This window comes from Microcaecilia unicolor, unplaced genomic scaffold (genome assembly GCF_901765095.1).
Source record: "Microcaecilia unicolor unplaced genomic scaffold, aMicUni1.1, whole genome shotgun sequence".
NCBI lineage: Eukaryota > Metazoa > Chordata > Amphibia > Gymnophiona > Siphonopidae > Microcaecilia > Microcaecilia unicolor.
Genome location: NW_021963038.1, coordinates 80,343 through 100,771, shown reverse-complemented (window position 1 = coordinate 100,771; position 20,429 = coordinate 80,343). Strand labels below are relative to the sequence as shown.

The 20,429-nt window shown below is 43.6% G+C and overlaps 1 protein-coding gene across 1 annotated transcript; it reads left to right on the top strand.

Annotated features, from left to right (window-relative positions):
• Positions 1-282: 282 nt before the first annotated feature.
• LOC115458811 (interferon lambda-2-like) lies at positions 283-14,481 on the top strand. The gene is made up of 4 exons (XM_030188624.1): positions 283-444; positions 9,169-9,306; positions 10,183-10,257; positions 14,350-14,481. The coding sequence occupies exons 1-4, from the start codon at positions 283-285 to the stop codon at positions 14,479-14,481; spliced, it is 507 nt and encodes a 168-aa protein (XP_030044484.1).
• The last annotated feature ends 5,948 nt before the right edge of the window (positions 14,482-20,429 follow it).

Genomic DNA, 20,429 nt, shown 5'->3' with positions numbered 1-20,429 from the left:
CAGAATATATGAGTGGGAGTAAGACAAGAGTATGATGTTCAGTAATGATAGTGTGGGTTAAAGTGTCTAAGTTAAGAGAGTTCAATATTGGCTAGTACTGATGTAGATTAGTCAAGCCATTATGGAGGATTCTCTTTGAACAGTTCATTGACTTGAACTTCTAATAATTAAAAAATGTAGCAAGAATATACTGATGTTATGTCTACTGTCTATGTTAGTTTTTCAAGCTGTATTACCTGAAAATAATATTCAGTGTTCCTGTCTTCGAATGACACAGGGACCATGGAGAGCAGTATGCTTGGCAAAGTCCTCATCCTTACTTCCACTTTCCTTTTAACTGCTGAAGGCGCTCCAGTCACAAAATGTTTTATCTCAAAATACAGAGATTTGCCTCCTTCTGAAATCAAAGCCATCAAGCTGCTCAAAGACACCTATGAAAGTTACGTAAGTACAGCCAACAGGAATCCAGAGGGCGAGAAAGGGATCATTGTGAGGGACGAAACAATGCAATGTGAATCAGTCGTGAAGAAACAGCATAAATAATTACAGCTCCACCGTTTCATCTTGGGTATGACCCTTGGGGTACCCTAATGTTTAAAGGCAGAAAATTAAATAAAGAACAGTTATGAAATTGGTTTGTAGCCCCAACGGAGCCAGAACTGTAGAAAGACAATGCAAAATTTGTCAAGCACAGAACAAAGTTATGAAATCTTCGCAGGTAGGTCTCATTAAAGTTGGAAATTATTCACCCAGCCAGTCTGCGCCCAGAGTTAACACCTCAGTATTTGGCTTTATCATTCCCCAGATGAGTCTCAAGGAATTCTCAGATAAACTGACACTGGGTAATAGAATATTATTATTTCAATAACTTGCCCCAAAAGGCATGTGTATAATTAAGATCTAAAGAATGCTCTCTACTCTTGCAGTGTTTTGCATTGCCGTATGTCTTGCAAAGTTCCGGTTTTAAGACAGCCCAACCCTCAGGAGTTTTCCTTACACCCATAAGTGGAGGAGTGGCCTAGTGGTTAGAGTGGTGGACTTTGGTCCTGAGGAACTGAGTTTGATTCCCACTTCAGGCACAGGCCGCTCCATGTGACTCTGGGCAAGTCACTTAACCCTCCATTGCCCCATGTAAGCCGCATTGATTGAGCCTGCCATGAGTGGGAAACCGCAGGGTACAAATGTAACAAAAATAAAATAGATACTATTGGAGATTCTACATGGAATGTTGCTATTCCACTAGCAACATTCCATGTAGAAGGCTGTGCAGGCTTCTGTTTCTGTGAATCTGACGTCCTGCACGTATGTGCAGGACGTCAGACTCACAGAAGCATAAGCCTGCGCGGCCACATTGGTGATCTGCAAGGGCCGACTTCTACATGGAATGTTGCTAGTGGAATAGCAACATTCCATGTAGAATCTCAAATAGTAGCAACAGTGGAGGAGTGGCCTAGTGGTTAGGGTGGTGGACTTTGGTCCTGAGGAACTGAGTTTGATTCCCACTTCAGGCACAGGCAGCTCCTTCTGACTCTGGGCAAGTCACTTAACCCTCCATTGCCCCATGTAAGCTGCATTGAGCCTGCCATGAGTGGGAAAAGCATGGGGTACAAAGTAACAAAAAAAAGTGTTTTCTGATAGATTCAAGCTGATACTGTAAGTCTTCAGACAATTTTATAAACCTCGAGCGTGTTGACATGACAAGCGCAAAGTGTGATCAGTTTTCCCTGCACAGAAAAAATAAAACTTACCAATGTTTTCATTGTTAACCACAGATACAGACAACACCAACAACATGGCAAAACTGCTCAGGGCTACTGCTTCAAAATCCACCACTGAGGGATTTCACAGGTATACCACGTTCCGAAATTGTCACTTCTAAACTCGAGTCCTTCTTTCACCCATGTGAGTTTCTCTGTTTAGTTTGGAAAGGAGGGGGAGGGCAAGGGGTAGGGAGGTCATATGAGCGGTAGGAGGAGGCAGATCTGGTGCAGGAGCAGTGGGTACCTTAGGGGGAACCTTCAGCCTACATCCCCCCCTCCCCACCTAGCTTGCAGCCCCCCCCCCCCCCCAGAGCTGATAATTGAACTCAACAATAATAATCACTGTAAAATGGAGGAGTAGCCTAGTACAACAGCCTGGGGAACTGGGTTCAATTCCCATTGCAGCTTCTTATGACTCTGGGCAAGTCACTTAAGGGTCCTTTTACTGCAGGAAAAAGAGCCCTGAGGTACTGGCGGGGGCCAGTTTTCCAACGTGCCAGGGCCCTTTTTACTGCAGGCGGTAAAATGCCCCTCCCCCCCAAAAAAAATGGCCATGCCGTACGATAACGGGAGGAATCAACACGCAAGCTGGAGTCCATTGTAGAAAGATGTTCAAGGGTTTCATTGACCGTCTGACTTCATAAACGATTTTGATATATGAGGAAGTGTTGCATGACTTTAATGAGCATAAAACAATAAAGAAGAGATTAATTCATGGGGGGGGGGGGGGGTTCACTCGACGATGACTTTTTTCTGCGTGCTATCCTAAAATTAAGAAGGGAAGCCGCAGTAGTTGAGACTTTTCCCCCATCCAATTTAGACACTATTTAACTGCTTGGATGATTTTTTTGAGTATACCAATATTCTGTAAGCAGTATTTTTGATATGGGAGTGGTATTTGTAAGATACCTTTTACTACATGACCATGCAGCGGGGAGTATTTAATGCCACCTATGGAGGTGGCAGTAAGGGCTCCCGCAGTAACCCGACAGTAACCAGGCAACATGTGGTGATGCATGATTACTGCCAGGTTAATGCCATGCTACAAAATAAATTTTACCAGTGTGCTAGAAATGGCACACACTTGAGCTGGAACTACCACTGCTGTCCATGTTGAGCTGGCAGTAGTTTGGGGATAGCGTGTGGTAAGCCCGCATTGGGCTTACCACCACTTTGTAAAAGGACCCCGTAACCCTCCAGTACCCCAGATACAAAATGAGTATCTGTCTATAATATGTTAACCGCTTTGATTGTAACCACAGAAAGGCAGTATATCAAGTCCCATCCCCTTTCCCCCATAAAAATGCAGATTAAAAGTATGGGTTGATGTCTCTCCTGTACCTGTCAGGACCTATTCTTTTGCTTAGACCGGAACCACTGTTTGTTGCCCCCATAAAGCAGCTGCTGCCCTAGGCCACTACCTAGTCTTGCCTAATGGTTGGGTTGGCCCTGAGAGGAAGGAAATCAATCCCTGGAGAATTGGGGAGGTGGGTGCCCCCAAACTATGCCTGTGCCCCTATGCCTGTGCCCCCATATTTCATTTTCTTGTTTCTTTAACAAGTCATGCAACCCCACTATTAGAATCCCTCATACCCAACAGAATAATTTTTATTTTTTGTTACATTTGTACCCCGCGCTTTCCCACTCATGGCAGGCTCAATGCGGCGGGCAATGGAGGGTTAAGTGACTTGCCCAGACTCACAAGGAGCTGCAGTGGGAATTGAACTCAGTTCCCTAGGATCAAAGTCCACTGCACTAACCACTAGGCTACGCCTCCACTAGCAACATTCCATGTAGAAGTCGGCCCTTGCAGATCACCAATGTGGCCGCGCAGGCTTCTGCTTCTGTGAGTCTGACGTCCTGCACATACGTGCAGGACGTCAGACTCACAGAAACAGAAGCCTGTGCAGCCTTCTACATGGAATGTTGCTAGTGGAATAGCAACATTCCATGTAGAATCTCCAATAGTATCTATTTTATTTTTGTTACATTTGTACCCTGCACTTTCCCACTCATGGCAGGCTCAATGCGGTGGACAATGGAGGGTTAAGTGACTTGCCCACAGTCACAAGGAGCTGCCTGTGCCTGAAGTTCCCCAGGACCAAAGTCCACCACCCTAACCACTAGGCCATTCCTCCACTGTTGCTACTATTTGAGATTCTACATGGAATGTTGCTATTCCAACATTCCATGTAGAAGTCGGCCCTTGCAGATCACCAATGTGGCCGCGCAGGCTTCTGTTTCTGTGAGTCTGACGTCAGACTCACAGAAACAGAAGCCTGCGCAGCCTTCTACATGGAATGTTGCTAGTGGAATAGCAACATTCCATGTAGAATCTCCAATATTAGCAACATTCCATGTAGAATCTCCAATAGTAGCAACATTCCATGTAGAATCTCCAATAGTATCTATTTTATTTTTGTTACATTTGTACCCCGCACTTTCCCACTCGTGGCAGGCTCAATGCGGCTTACATGGGGCAATGGAGGGTTAAGTGACTTGCCCAGAGTCACAAGGAGCTGCCTGTGCCTGAAGTGAGAATTGAACTCAGTTCCTCAGTTCCCCAGGACCAGAGTCCACCACCCTAACCACTAGGCCACTTTTGTTTTACTATATTATAAATTTTCTAAAACATTTCAAAATATCTTGGGAGAGAAATGCTGCCATCTGAGTAGGATAGTGAGTAGAATAATTAACCATTGGTACTGCAGCAATCCATCGGACATGGCAGAGGAAAGGAAGCAGAAAAAGAAAGTGCAGTGAAAGATGAAGGAAAAAGAGAAGTACAAGTTATAAAATTATTCAAATATCAGTGGAAGGAAGAGAGATAATGACCATCCCCAGAGTCATGCTGGCATCAAGAAAAGTCTGTAACTGGATAGGGTCATAAAAGACATTTTTTAAACTGCCCTCATATTTAAGACAACATTTTCAAGAACTTGAATGGAGGAGAAGACTACCAGGGCTAAAACCTGCAAATGTATCAACAACAACAAAAAAAAAATTTAATTTATTTTTAAAAATGTAGCTCTGAAGAAGACAGTGAAAACAATGCAACTCTAAAATAACATATTCCTATATTTGAAATACAACCACAAGTTATGGTTTGGTTCCAAGACAAAAATCACTATTCCTATCACTTTAGTGACAGCTGTCTGTGACCCCTCTCTTCAGACTGATCTTTAGAATCACTCCCAGCACGTCATTACACCCAATAATCGCTTCTTCCTCTACAACATTAGCAAAATTCGCCCCTTCCTCTCTGAGCACACCACCCGAACTCTCATCCACTCTCTCATTACCTCTCGCCTTGACTACTGCAACCTACTCCTCACCGGCCTCCCACTTAGCCACCTATCCCCCCTTCAGTCCATCCAGAACTCTGCCGCACGTCTCATCTTCCGCCTTGACCGATATACTCATATCACCCCTCTCCTCAAGTCACTTCACTGGCTTCCGATCAGATACCGCATACAGTTCAAGCTTCTCCTACTAACCTACAAATGCACTCGATCTGCAGCCCCTCCTTACCTCTCTACCCTCATCTCCCCTTACGTCCCTACCCGTAACCTCCGCTCTCAAGACAAATCCCTCCTTTCAGTACCCTTCTCCACCACCGCCAACTCTAGGCTCCGCCCTTTCTGCCTCGCCTCACCCCATGCTTGGAACAAACTCCCTGAGCCCATACGCCAGGCCCCCTCCCTACCCATCTTCAAATCATTGCTCAAAACCCACCAATGTCGCTTTCGCCACCTAATCACAACACCTCTACTCAGGAAATCTAGACTACCCCAACTTGACATTTCGTCCTTTAGATTGTAAGCTCTTCTGAGCAGGGACCGTCCTTAGTTATTAATTTGTACAGCGCTGCGTAACCCTAGTAGCGCTCTAGAAATGTTAAGTAGTAGTAGTAGTAATCAATATTAATGTGCATGAGAGATGGGTGCTGTGCCTCTTTAGAGACTTGCAAAACTTCTCTGTTTTGTCCTAATTTTGTAATTACCTCATCTTTGCAAATATTAATGTGAAAATTGTAACATCACAATTGCCGAGCACTTCAAAGGTTAATTAAAACAGGGACTAACAATATACACCTACGATGCACAGACCTGGAAGCTGTAACCTAAAGGATCACAAAGCAGGAAAAAGAAATTAAGCATAAGAACCACATATAATTTATTTATTTATCTGAAACCGGAACACAGGAGAGTAAGCCCAACCCCTCTCCCCCCCCCCCCCCCAAAAAAAAAAAAAATATCCATAAATTGAAAGCATTACAATCATTAGGAAAAAGGAAGAAGGAAAACAGAAAAGGAAAGTGCAGACAGAAATAGAAGTCTTCTTGCAGGTGTGTTTCTCTTGGATTGCCTGCCAAGTGCCTGCCAACAGGCAGGTGTAAAGGAATTTCTCTCCCACCTCCTGTACATTCTCAGCCAATCATTAGGATTTGGGAGGGGTAGAGAAAGCCTCCTGTTCCAATAACCAAGACACTTAATCATCATCCTATATCTTATACTCAACTCCTGCCGCACCTCTTCCTTTTCTGTTTCAGTGCGATAGTCTCTGGCCCTACCTTGGTTTGTATAGAAATACACTGACACCTCTACCCAATAACGCTGCCCCCAATACTTTTAAATAGGAGACACACAGTATATAAATACATCATTGTAACCAGTATCTTCCCTTTCCGTTCTACAGTCTTTTACATTTACTTAGCTGCAGTGTTGAATTCTTTCACAGTTGGTGATACCTTTGTTTTGGACAAAAGATATTGTAGCACCTGTGCTTTGGAAACCACACTGGTCACCTCCTCACATGTATGTTGTCAGCAGGCAGGACACGAGTCTGGAAAGTGACTTATTTTAAGCTGCTTTGCTTCTGACAAACAGGGACATTCTGCAGCTCCTACCTGCAAAAGTGAAAACCCTAATCCTGGACAACATAACCAAACACACTCTGATTTCAGCATAGGCAGTGAAATGGGGTGAACCACTGGGGCCATGGCCCCACCAATATTTTTGGTCTAAACAGCATCTTCACCAACAGGCAGATGATCAAAAGCCCCGCTCTAAAATAGCGCTGGAACAGCGCGGGGCGCTATTAGACCTATGATCAGAGATAATGCATGCAAATTTAAGCAGCGCAATTATCTCTGATCATGGGGTAGAAGTGCGGGCGAATTGTGCCTGAGCATGCGCTCAGCACAATCCTCCCGCACTTGTTTGACAGGTCTAGGCTGTCAAAAGCCCAAACCTGTCAAACACAGGGGCTAGAGGTCCATGGGACCACCAGGCCCTGACTACCCCTGCCCCGAGCAACGGGGGCTGGAGGTCTGGTGGACTTCCGGTCCCCCCAACGATCCCCCTCCCCCAGGTTCAGGGAGAGCTGGAGATCTGGTGGGTCTCCAGCCCCCCCAAACTCCCAGAAAATGGTCCTTGGTGGTCCAACCCCTCCCAGCGAGCAATGGGGGGGCTGGAGGTCTGCCGGACCTCCAGCCCCCCCAGTGTTGTCTGCCGAATCCTTGGTGGTCCAGCGTGAAAAAGAACCCCCTCACGGCCCCCCTACCTTAGTTGGAGGAGGGAGGTAGCCTGCCTCCCTCCTCTTCCTTGGGTTGACGCCGCCGCAAAATGGCAGCGCCCAGCCCCTCCCAGTGCATCCTGGGATGTGCTGGACGGGGCTACAGGCCATATAAGGGAATTGCTCCTTTATATGGTCGAGAGCCTGGGGGTTGGGGCCAAAGATTGGTTAGTATGGCTCTGACATAGGGAGCCGAGATTGCTCTGCCTCAGGCGTCCCCTAGACCCAATCCCTTTCTCCCCTCCCTACCCCTCAGCCCCACCTCTTAACCATAGGCAAGCATCACAATAAGAAACAGTACAACAATAAAATACACAGTCAAGTCATTGGAATTAAGCTCAAAATATTACTAAGGACCCAAACACCCGAGCTGGAGGTAGAACAATTGTAAATAACAGAAACAGGAATCTACTTGCCACAACAGCTAAGAAGTCGTGCCGTACCGGTTATCAACCCTGCCACACTCTGTCATCTCAGCTAGGGCTCGTGGAGCCGTAAAGTACCTCCTTGCCAAATTTACTTAGTTGCCTGACCCCCACCAATTATGCATTAATTTTGACCCCCCCCCCCCCCCCCCCAGTGAAAAGTATTCATATTGATTTAAATGCCACACACAAAGAGAACCAATTTTTTATTTATTTATTTATTTGTAGCATTTGTATCCCACATTTTCCCACCTATTTGCAGACTCAATGTGCCTTACATTGTTCCGCAATGGTGATCACCAATTCCGGAAAAGAGAAATACATAGTTAAAAAGGAGGTGGCAGATTGGATTAGGTATTCAGATAAAGAAAGTGCATTTTCGTAATATGAAATAAAAGGAATTGGATTAAACTTCAATCGTGATTGATTAGCTTAAACAATCAGGAATGAAGAGTTACTTTTGTATAGTTCTGGTATAACTTTATTACTAGTATTTAGGATGGATCTTTGTGGTATGCTTTATTGAATAGGTTGGTTTTCAATAATTTTCGGAAATTATATATGTTGTGCATTGTTTTTATGGATTTTGGTAATTCATTCCATATTTGCGTGCTTGTATAGGAGAAACTGGATGCATATGTTAATTTCTATTTTAGTCCTTTGCAGCTGGGGTAGTGGAGATTCAGGAACGTACGTGATAATCTAGTAGAATTCCTGGTTAGTAGATCTATAAGGTCTGACATATACACCGGAGCTTCACCGTCTATGATCTTATGAACCAACATGCAGACCTTGAACGCAATGCGTTCTTTTAGTGGAAGCCAATGTAGTTTTTCTCTTAGGGGGTTGGCGTTTTCATATTTCGTTTTTCCAAATATGAGTTTGGCTGCTGTGTTTTGTGCAGTTTGGAGTTTCTTAATAATTAGCTCACATGACTGCCCAACTGCAACTTCCTAGGCCCATACCACTGTCCTGCAGTTAAAGGAAGAAGAGGTAGGAATGGCCCAACCACTAGAATGGGGGGAACAGGAAAACCAGCCTGCTGCCTGGGGCATGCTTTAAATACAGTTCCGCCACTTTGCCTTGCCTCACCCCGCCAATCATCAATGTGGATTCCCACACCACTAGTTTTTAAAAGTATGCAGGTGAATCTGCAGCCGCTTCCCTTTCCCAATCCCACCTCTTAAGAGCAGAGGCACTGAGGTGCTTTGGGCAGCAACCCTCCCCCCCCCCCCCCCTATTAAGGGGTAGTGGTCAGGACAGGCACTTGGCTCTGACACTTCCATACTAAAAAGGTTTTCCACTGACCTGGAATTCAGGTTCCTTTGATATTTGAGTAAAAGTGAGTTCTCCAGCTGGTCTACATGCACCGTCTCACTGACCCATTATGTCTCTTTTCTAATCAGGAGAGATTAATTGTACTGAAACACAAGGTGGATCTGGCTGTGGAGATTTTAGCAAACATGACAAACTCCAGCCTGTCAAAGAATGTGATTAAGCCCCTGGAGGACCTTCAGATTATTGAGAATGACTTGAAGATCTGTGTAAGTACCAGCAGTCAATGTAGGTACACAACTTTGAACAACGTGCCAAAATTTGATCAGAACTGTTCAAACTGTTTTCGAGCACTGGTTAAAGAAATATTAATTTCTGTGTTGAATTACAACAGTTTATATGCCATAGACAGATTAAAATTCATCAAAGGAAAAGAGAACTCCAGACCTGGTTGTAATTTAGAACAGTGTTTCCCAAGTCCATTCTCACCTTAGTAATTCCCTTATCTCTTATTTGCCCTGTTTGTCTGGCCTAATTAGATTGTAAGCTCTGTGGAACAGGGACTTTCTCTTTATCTCCAGTGTACAGTGCTGCGTACGTCTAGTAGCACTATAGAAATGATAAGTAGTATTAGTAGTAGTAGCAGAGTACCAGGATATTTATTTATTTAGTTTATTATTTGCTACATTTGTATCCCACATTTTCCCACCTATTTGCAGGCTCAATGTGGCTTACATTATGTTGCAATGGCATCACCATTAATAGGGTACGAGGTTCAGCATATTGTTACAATTAATGTGCAAAAATATCAGGTAAATAGGGTAAATAAAATGATAATACATAACATATAAGTGAGAGCAGGATAAAATATAATGTTCAATAATGATAATATGATTAAAATAATCAAATTAGAAGAGATTTGCATATAACGGAGGCAGTGTATGCAAATCAAGTTCATGCCTATTCATTATGGATATCCTGAAAACCTGACTGGCAAGAAGTTTTCCAGGACTGGACTTGGGAAACACTGATTTGCAAAACTGGTGGAACATATCAGTGACAGGGCTTTTCAACACCGAATAATTTTTAGCAAAAGAACACTATTCTTCCACAATATCTAACGTCTTTTCTTTGTCATCTTTCAGATCAGCAACCACAGAACTCAGCATTCCCATCAATTTAAACACTGGCTTCATCATTTCAACAAGACCAAAAAAATGGTGAGTGCATAGAGCAGTGATTAATTTTCGTAAGTTGAACAGCCTGTGCCTATGGTCAGCTTGAAATCCATCCACATTGTGGTCTTAGCACTGCTCCTCATTAGCTTAAAAATGGTAATGGAATTCAAACCTACGTGGGATAAACACAAAGGAATCCTATTTAGAAAGAATGGATCCGCGGAATCTTAGTGGAGATTAGGTGGTGACGCCGGTAATTGGAAATAAAACGGGAGCTGGGCAGACTTCTACGGTCTACGCCCTGATCGTGACTGAATAGATAGGGATGGGCTGGAGTGTAAATTTTAAGGGGTTTCAATGTTACTCCATGTTATCAATAGAAATCAAACAAAATAAAACATGGAAAAGAAAATAAGATGATACCTTTTTTATTGGACATAACTTAATACATTTCTTGATTAGCTTTCGAAGGTTGCCCTTCTTCCTCAGATCTGAAATAAGCAAATGTGCTAGCTGACAGTGTATATAAGTGAAAACATTCAAGCATTACTATGACAGTCTGACAGGGTGGGAGGATGGGGGTGGGTAGGAGGTATTCATGGGGACATCAAAGCATATCATTGATATTCTAACAGGATGGGTGTGGATAGGTGAGGGGTGGGGTGATCAACAGAGACATACAGCTTTATGGTTTATAATGGGCTAGGAACCCCAGATCCTTGTTAAGTCCTTTCTGTTGGGTGTTAAAATATTCAATCATTCTGACTTCAAAGGTCTTATGTTCTTGTATGGTTTTAAAATTACCTTTCAGTATTCTCACTATGAAATCACTGGTACAGTGTCCTGGTTCTGTGAAGTGCTGTCCCACCGGGGTGGGGGCCCTACTGGCTGTATTGTTCATGTGATGTCTATGTAAATTGAATCTTGTCTTAAGCATCTGGCCTGTTTCTCCAATATATCATCCTTCGTTACATTTTTTACACTGAATGATATATACTACATTGGAAGATGAGCAAGTGAAAGATCCCTTTATGTTGAATATCTTTCCTTTGTGGATGACTTTGGAGTCCTGTGAAATATTTTGGCATAGTTTGCAACTGGATAAATTACAGGGACAGTGTGCCCTTCTGTTCCTTTTCAGTCTGTGATGGAAGTTTACTTCTGATTAGCTTGTGTTTTACTTCAGAACTTAGCACAAGAACAGTGCTGGCCAGATTTCTACGGTCTGTGCCCTGAGAATGGCAAGGACAAATCAAACTGGGGTATAAAAGTATCACATACCATGTAAAATGAGTTTATTTTGTTGGGCAGACTGGATGGACCGTCATTTTTACTATGTTACACGTTAGCAGCGCATAAGACAGTTCAGTGGTTTAACTTTTGTCTTTCACACCTCTAGAGATCTCACTTCAAAATATTTGCCATAACCAAAACAAGTGAATTAAGGGATCCCATTAGCCCTTCTTGGATGCCTCTTGATATCTAGGGGTGGACAAAGACATAGAAAATGTTGTTGCATATCACTACTAAAAATAATGAGCAGAAAAAACACATTTCCCCCCAGAACGCAAATCCGGTCATATTCTGGATTTGTCTGTACAACTTAACTAACATAACAAGCCAATCAGCACAGATAATTGAACTTAACAATCAATTTTTGACACTAATTGACATTAATTAGAATTTACATTCACAAATGCCAAAGCATATTCACCACTGTGATGTGTGTAAAATCTAAGATGTGGATCCCAAAAGGGGCTTGGCCATGGGCGTAGAATTTATGCATAGATAGATAGATAGATAGATAGATAGATAGATAGATAGATAGATAGATAGATAGATTCTATAACACTGTGTATAAATTCTAGGAATGGCTTATGGACTTTTCTTTTAGGAAGTTATCCAAACCTTTTTTTAACCACTGCTAAGCTAACTGCTTTTACCACATTCTAGCAACAAATTTCAGTTTAATTACACGATGAGTGAAGAAACATTTTCTCCGATTTGTTTTAAATTTACTACACTGTAGCTTCATCACATGCCCCCTAGTCCTAGTATTTTTGGAAAGCGTGAACAGATGCTTCACATCTACCCATTTAACTCCACTCATTATTTTATAGACCTCTATCATATCTCCCCTCAGCTGTCTTTCCTCCAAGCTGAAGAGCCCTAGCTGCTTTATCCTTCCTCATAGGGAAGTTGTCCCATCCCCTTTATCATTTTCATTGCCCTTCTCTGTACCTTTTCTAATTCCACTATATCTGTTTTGAGATGCGATGACCAGAATTGAACACAATATTCGAGGTGCGGTCGCACCATGGAGTGATACAAAGGCATTACTATGTCCTCATTTTTGTTTTCCATTCCTTTCCTAATAATATCTAACATTCTATTTGCTTTCTTAGCCGCCGCTGAACACTGAGCAGAGGGTTTTAATCTGTCATCAATGATGACGCCTAGATCCTTTTCCTGGTTGGTGACTCCTAATGTGGAACCTTGTATTACATAGCTATAATTTGGGTTCCTCTTTCCCACATGTATCACTTTGCACTTGCTCACATTAAACATCATCTGCCATTTAGATGCCCAGTCTCCCAGTCTTGCGAGGTCCTCTTGCAATTTTTCACAATCCTTTTCCAATTTAACAACTTTGAATAACTTTGTGTCATCAGCAAAATTTAATTACCTCACTAGTTACTCCCATCTCTAGATCATTTTTAACTATGTTAAAAAGCCGCAGTCCCAGCACAGACCCCTGGAGAACCCCACTATCTACCCTTCTCCTTTGAGAACACTGACCATTTAACCCTCTCTGCTTTCTATCGTTTAACCAGTTTTTAATCCACAATAGGACACTACCTCATATCCCATGACTTTCCAATTTCTTCTAGAGTCTTTCACGAGGTACTTTGTCAAAGACCTTTTGAAAATCCAGATACACAATATCAACCGGCTCACCTTTATCCACATGTTTGTTCACCCCTTCAAAAAAATGTAATAGATTGGTGAGGCAAGATTTCCCTTCACTAACTCCATGTTGGCTTTGTCTCATTAATCCATGCTTTTGAATATGCTCTGTAATTTTGATCTTTATAATAGACTCTACCATTTTGCCCTGCACCAACATCAGGCTCACCGGTCTATAATTTCCCGGATCACCTCTGGAACCCTTTTTAAAATTTGGTGCTACATCGGCCACCCTCCAATCTTCCAGAACCATGCTTGATTTTAAAGATAAATTACATTATTACTAACAATAGTTTCACATTCCATGTGTAATTTAGGTATGGGTGTTGGGCGCAGGGGCGTAGCTACGTGGGGCCACGGGGGCATGGGCCCCCATAGATTTGGCCCTGGCCCCCCGCCGCCAACCCCTTCAACCCCAACATCCTGCCACCAACCCTCCCCCACTGCCGGGTACCTTTGCTGGCAGGGGTCCCCAACCCCCACCAGCCGAAGTCCTCTTCTCCAGCGCGGCCGCGTTGATGATCTGCAAGGGCAGTCTTCTGTTTCTCTGCAGGACGTCATGTGCAGGACATCAGACTCACAGGAACAGAAACCTGCCCTTGCAGATCAGCAACGTGGCCACGCAGGCTTCTGATTCTGTGAGTCTGATGTCCTGCATGTCAGACTCACAGACACAGAAGCCTGCCCTTGCAGATCAGCAATGCGGCCGCGCCGGAGAAGAGGACTTCAGCTGGCGGGGGTTGGGGACCCTCGCCAGCAAAGGTACCTGACGGCAGTGGCAAGGGAGGGTTGGCGGCGGCGGGAAGAGGGGTCGAAAGGGTTGGCGCTGGGGGCAGTCGAAGGTGGTGGTGGCGGCAGAGAGGTAAAAAATGGCGGGGGGGGGTTAAAAATGGCAGGGGGTTGGCGGCGCCGGGGAGGGCTAAAATGTGCTTCCTCATCTCGGGCTCTGGACCCCCCATCCGCCAAAGTCTGGCTACTTCCCTGGTTGGGCGTATTCTATAAAGTATACCTAGATTTAGACATAATCTATCAACCACGCCTTCAAGCAATGAAAAAGGCAACTTTAGAAGGGTATTCAAATTGCATATTCTGATAAAAACTCTTGGAAAAAGTGTGTCCTGCAAGACATTCCTGCAGGTAATTTGCTCCTTTCTTATTATATTCCAGGAGTCTCCAGAGTGCTTGCAAAAAGTGGTCATACCTAGGATCTTCCAGTTGAGGCAAGAAGTTGTCTGTGTCGCCCAAGATAAGATATGTGAGAAGAAAAGATCACGCCTGTCTTCACCCTCCATGAATTGATCCAGTCTGTGGAAGACACTGAGGACCTCCAGCAGAAATCCAGGCTTTAAATACCTCTTCCACCAGAGCTTGTCTTAGGGGGATTTCTGTTGCTCTTCTGGGTTTCCTCAAGACCTACACTGGCTAAGCAATTTTTATAAGCTAGTCTAGTTATTGCCGGCACAGTATTCTATTGTTTGAATTTTGAACTGTAATATTAGATCAAAATGTTCTTATTTTAAATGTCTATTTTATTTGCAGAAGGAGCACTCCAGTTCGCATAGTAATGAGTTTATGATTTGTTAGCTAGGCCTATTTTACCAGTGAAAGCACAGAAAAGTAACGTGGGACCAGATATAAGGTTTAGTCTATAAACTCTGCAAAGTAGTTCACTTTCAAAGGTTTGAAACAGAACATCTTTTGTCCAAGAATTTGCTGTTCTAAAATTTTAGAAAGAGGAAAAGTACACAGAATAAAAATTAATAATATAAACTAAATGCCAAACCTATTGTGCGACATTTGCGTTGATAGTACTAATTTTTTTTTTTTAAGTAGCAGGTTACAGTTCCATAACTTTTGTATACTTGTTTTGCCAAGCTCAGAGGATCTTTTACTAAGGCACGCTAAAGATTTTAGTACGCACTAATGATTAGGACCTGCTAAATGCTAGAGACACCCATAGGAAAAGTCAACGCGAGCGCGCAAGCCCATTAGTGCCGTTTTTGCGCACGCTTTTAACAATGTGGGATGATCAACGTGGTTACCGCCATAAACTGCAAACGCGCCAGGCACTTGCGCACATGACATTTAAATGTAGTCAATTTCATGTAAATGAGGTCATTTCGCGTTCCTCCTGGATGATCGAAAGCTAGCGCCTCATGAACAGAGGTATTGAATGCCGCTATGCCAAAAAACAGTGCTGCAGAATAACGCCAGGTCCTAGCTGGCGGTCTTGTGGCACAGGTCCCACCCTGAAAAAAAAACTTCAAAAACTTTTGACTTTTTTTTTAGAGTATATTCTTCGCTATGCCTCTGTGACGGCAGTTGAGGATGTCCAAAATGTGGATGTTTCTGTGCGAAGGACATCCAAGCCTTCGTTATGCTTCTGACACCTTTTTTATTTAGATTTTGGATCACAAGTAGCGGCAGTGGGATTTGAACCGGCCACCTTTGAATTGCCAGAACAGTGTTCTAACCACTAGGCCACTCTTTTCCACGCCCTTGAAATTTGGCCAACCCTGTGGGGGGGGGCAGTATGCAGGCCCCTGGGGGGGGGAGGTATGTGTGAGTCAGCGGAGGCATAATGAAGGCACAGACGTCCTTCATTCAAACATTTTGGATGTCCTCAACTGCCCCCCCCCCCCCCCCCACAGGGATGGCCAAATTTCAAGGGCGTGGAACAGAGTGGAAGAGTGGCCTAGTGGTTAGAACAGTGGTCTTGCAATCCAGAGGAGGCTGGTTCAAATCCCACTGCCGCTACTTGTGATCCAAAATCCAACTAAATAAAGCAGGTGTTGGAGGCATAGTAGGCATGGATGTCCTTCTCACAGACATCCTCAACTGCCATTGCAGATGGCTGGTGTGTTGGATTATTCCATGCTTTATGACAGGACACAACAACAAGCAGCCCTAAGCACATGTGTGCTGTTTGTAGCCTAGCACATCTGATTAGTGTGCATGCATCCTGGCTACTTAGCTTCATTTAACTACAACACTGTGCTACTACAGCATTGGAAGAGTGGTATTTCCAGAGCACTATCTAAAATAGCACCAGGGTTTGATCATCTGCCTGCTACTACCGTTTAGTGCATCCTAATCAATAGCATGTGCTAAAAACACCAGTATGCCTTACTAAAAGACCCCCTGGAATTTTCCCCTTTCAGAACTTACTCCTCGGACACAAGGAGCGGGATTCAGTAAATAGCGTTGAAAATTAGGCACATGAAAAATCCATGCTAAATCTGTATTCGGTAAAAGGCAAATCACACCAAGCACCCTTTATAGAATTGCACCAATTTCTGCGCTCAAGTTCAGGCGCCAGCATTTACGCCTGCTGAAATCTGCCGTAAATGTTGACGCTTAATTTTCTGGCGATAAGCACACAAATGACAGTATTCTATAACATCACGCCTAACTTCTAGGAACACCCCTCTCACACATCCATGTCCCCGTCCCCCCCCCCCCCATGGCTACACCCTTTTTGAGTTATGTACTAGGAAGTTAGGCACCGCTGCTACAGAACAGTGACTAAGAACCCACGCACAAATCCAAATTGTTGCCAATTAGCTCCAATTATTGATTAATGCCTTGTTATTTGACTGATTTGTGCGCAGATCTACGCTGTGTGTCAAAATTTTAGCAACCTATATTTATTTATTTGTAACATTTGTATCCCGCATTTTCCCACATATTAGCAGGCTCAATGTGGCTTACAAAATACCGTAATGGTGGACGCCAAGTACGGTAGGTTTTTAACAAATATAATAAGAAAAAGGGTCAGGTAAGGTAGGGGTAAATGGATACAATAAGGGACAAGGAATAAAAAATAAAATACTCACTGCAATGTTTATATAGGTGTATTGTAGAGTTGAGGTATTTAAGTGGAATCAATAGGGTAGACTTTGCAAAACAGATAGGTCTTTAAAGTTCACTTGAAGATTTGATGGTCGTGCATTGTTTTCACACTCGTTGGTAAGGCATTCCACATTTGCGTGCTTAAGTATGAAAAATTGGATGCATAGGTTGATTTGTATCTGAGTCCAATGCAGCTTGGATAGTGAAGGTTCAGAGAAGTACGTGATGAACCTATATAGAATCTGGGGACAGAAATGCTCTTTTCTGACTTCACAAGCAAGCTAACTTTTAGAATTTTTGCATATCTGTTGCCCTGAATTTATATCTGACTCACCAACTTATAGAATAGAATTGCCTCAGTGTAAAACTGCTGGTTCAGCACATATAGTGCTGAGAACCAGGATAAAAGAACATTATATGAACTCCTGCTTTGATGGTTTTACAGCTGAGCAAAAGAGTAAGGTTATATTAGCCATAGCTATTTACGTGTATATTTATAGATCATACCTAATTTATTTAATTTAAATGATCCTCGAATTCATGGTAGAACACAGTTATTTATTTAAACCACTCAGAGGTCAATTTGATATGAGTTTTATTTAAATTTTAATTGTTGATCTATGTGCTAATTGTTTTAAGAGTTATTTCTGTATTTTATACATTTTTACTTTCATGCAGCTCTTTTACCTTGATATTAAATAAAAGAAATATTGTTTAAAAGTCTTCTCCATTTCCTCTGTCTGCTTTGATTTCAAGCTGGTACATGTGGAGACAGGATGCCTCAAGAACAAAACTGGGGCAAGATATTAGGCTCCCCCTCAATTAACTTTCAGGCCCCAAATCTTTCTTACCCCACCCCCACATCATACTTTTAAGTATTAAACTTTATTGTATGTGCATGAGAGCAATTTTCAAAAGTCAACATGTAATTAAAGTCTGGAATTCATTGCCAGAGAATGTGGTAAAGGCGGTTAGCTTAGCGGAGTTCAAAACAGGTTTGGACGGCTTCCTAAAGGAAAAGTCCATAGACCGTTATTAAATGGACTTGGGGAAAATTCACTATTTCTGGGATAAGCAGTATAAAATGTTTTGTACATTTTTGGGATCTTGCCAGGTATTTGTGACCTGGATTGGCCACTGTTGGAAATGGGATGCTGGGCTTGATGGTCCTTTGGTCTGTCCCAGTGTGGCAATACTTATGTACTTGGGATTCTGAATGGAATCTTTCTACTCTTTGGGGTTCTACATGGAATGTTGCTACATTTTGAAATTCTGCATGGAATCTTGTTATTCTTTAGAATTCTAGAATCTTTGGGGTTCCTACAAGAAATGTTGCTATTCTTTGTTTTTCTGCCAGGTACTTGTGACCTGGATTGGCCACTGTTGGAAACAGGATGCTGGGCTCGATGGACCTTTGGTCTTTCCCAGTATGGCAATACTTATGTACTTATGTACAAGATAATTGGGCAGTTTGAAAATTACCCACCCTTTCTGCAGGTAAAAGTACACAATTGATGTTCTTTGAGTTCATGTGAATATCAGGACCTATTGTTTTGCTTTGACTGCAGCTGCTCTTTGCTGCTCCCCAGAGGTTGCTACCCTAGGTGGACACGTGGAGGGGCATAATCGAAAGGGGCACCCAAGTTTTCCTGAGGACGTCCTCGCAGGATGTCCCGGCGAAGGGGCGGGGAAACCCGTAGTATCGAAACAAGATGGGTGTCCATCTTTTGTTTCGGTAATACGGTCGGGGACGCCCAAATTGCGAAATTTAAGTTGACCTTAGAGATGGTCGTCCTTAGAGATGGTCGTCCCCGATTTTCGGCGATAAAGGAAACCGAGGACGCCCATCTCAGAAACGACCAAATCCAAGCCATTTGGTCGTGGGAGGAGCCAGCATTCATAGTGCACTGGTCCCCCTGACATGCCAAGACACCAACTGGGCACCTAGGTGGCACTGCAGTGGACTTCAGAAATTGCTCCCAGGGTGCATAGCTCCCTTACCTTGTGTGCTGAGCCTCCCAAACCCACCCCCCCCCCAAAAAAAAAACCCACTACCCACAACTGTACACCACTACTATAGCCCTTAGGGGTGAAGGGGGCACCTACATGTGGGTACAGTGGGTTTCTGGTGGGTTTTGAAGGGCTCACATTTACCACCACAAGTGTAACAGGGGGGGATGGGCCTGGGTCCGCCTGCCTGAAGTGCACTGCAATACCCACTAAAACTGCTTCAGGGACCTTCATACTGCTGCGATGGACCTGAGTATGATATTTGAGGCTGGCATAGAGGCTGGAAAAAATATATTTTTTTAATTTTTTTGAGGGTGGGAGGGGGTTAATGACCATTGGGGGAGGTCATCCCTGATTCCCTCCGGTGGTCATCTGGTCATTTAGGGCACATTTTTGCGGCTTAGTCATAAGAAAAAAAGGACCAATGAAAGTCATCCAAGTGTTCGACAGGGACGCCCTTCTTTTTTCCATTATCGGTCTAGGACGCCCATGTGTTAGGCATGCCCCAGTCCCGCCTTTGCTACGCCTCCGACACACCCCCATGAACTTTGGGTCAGCCCCACAACGGAAAGCAGTTGAGGACGCCCAAAATCGGCTTTCAATTATGCTGATCTGGGCAACCCTGTGAGAAGGACACCCATCTTGCGATTTGTGTCGAAAGATGGGCGCCCTTCTCTTTTGAAAATAAGCCTGCTGGTCTTGTCTAATGGTTGGGTTGGCCCTAGGTATTAGGAGGCCCTTTTACTAAGAAGCGTAGACACCTACAAGCATCCAGCGCACGTCAAATTGGCACTACCGCCCGGCTACTGTGTGCCCTGGACGGCAATTCCATTTTTGACGTGTGCCCGAAACACGTGGTAGAAAATAATTTCTATTTTCTACTGAATGGTGCTTACCCGGCGGTAATCGACAGTTGATGTGCATTGAATGCTTACGACCTGGTTAGCGCGGGAGACCTTACCGCTAAGTCAATGGGTGGCGGCAAGGTCTCAGATCGAAAATGAATGCACGCTGGCTTTAATTTTGCCAGACATCCATTTTCTGGCACACTAAAAAATGCTTTTTTTTCCAGGTGCGCTGAGGAAATGGACCAGCGCACGTCCAAAACACCTGCCTACACCAACACAGGCCATTTTTAGGCGCAGCTTAGTAAAAGGGCCCCCTAATGCCTTGGACATGCCCTCAGTCTTTTTGTTCCCCAACCCCTACCCCCAAACTTTCATGTTTCTAGGCTCGCATAAGATTTTGATAATTAAAAATGAATAAACAATCAAGTCAATAATCATAATAACCCCAGCACCATGTTTCCTCTAAACTGTGCAAGTGCTCATGTGCACACAATCATGAACCCTGCACACGTGACAAACTGGTAACGCACACGAAAA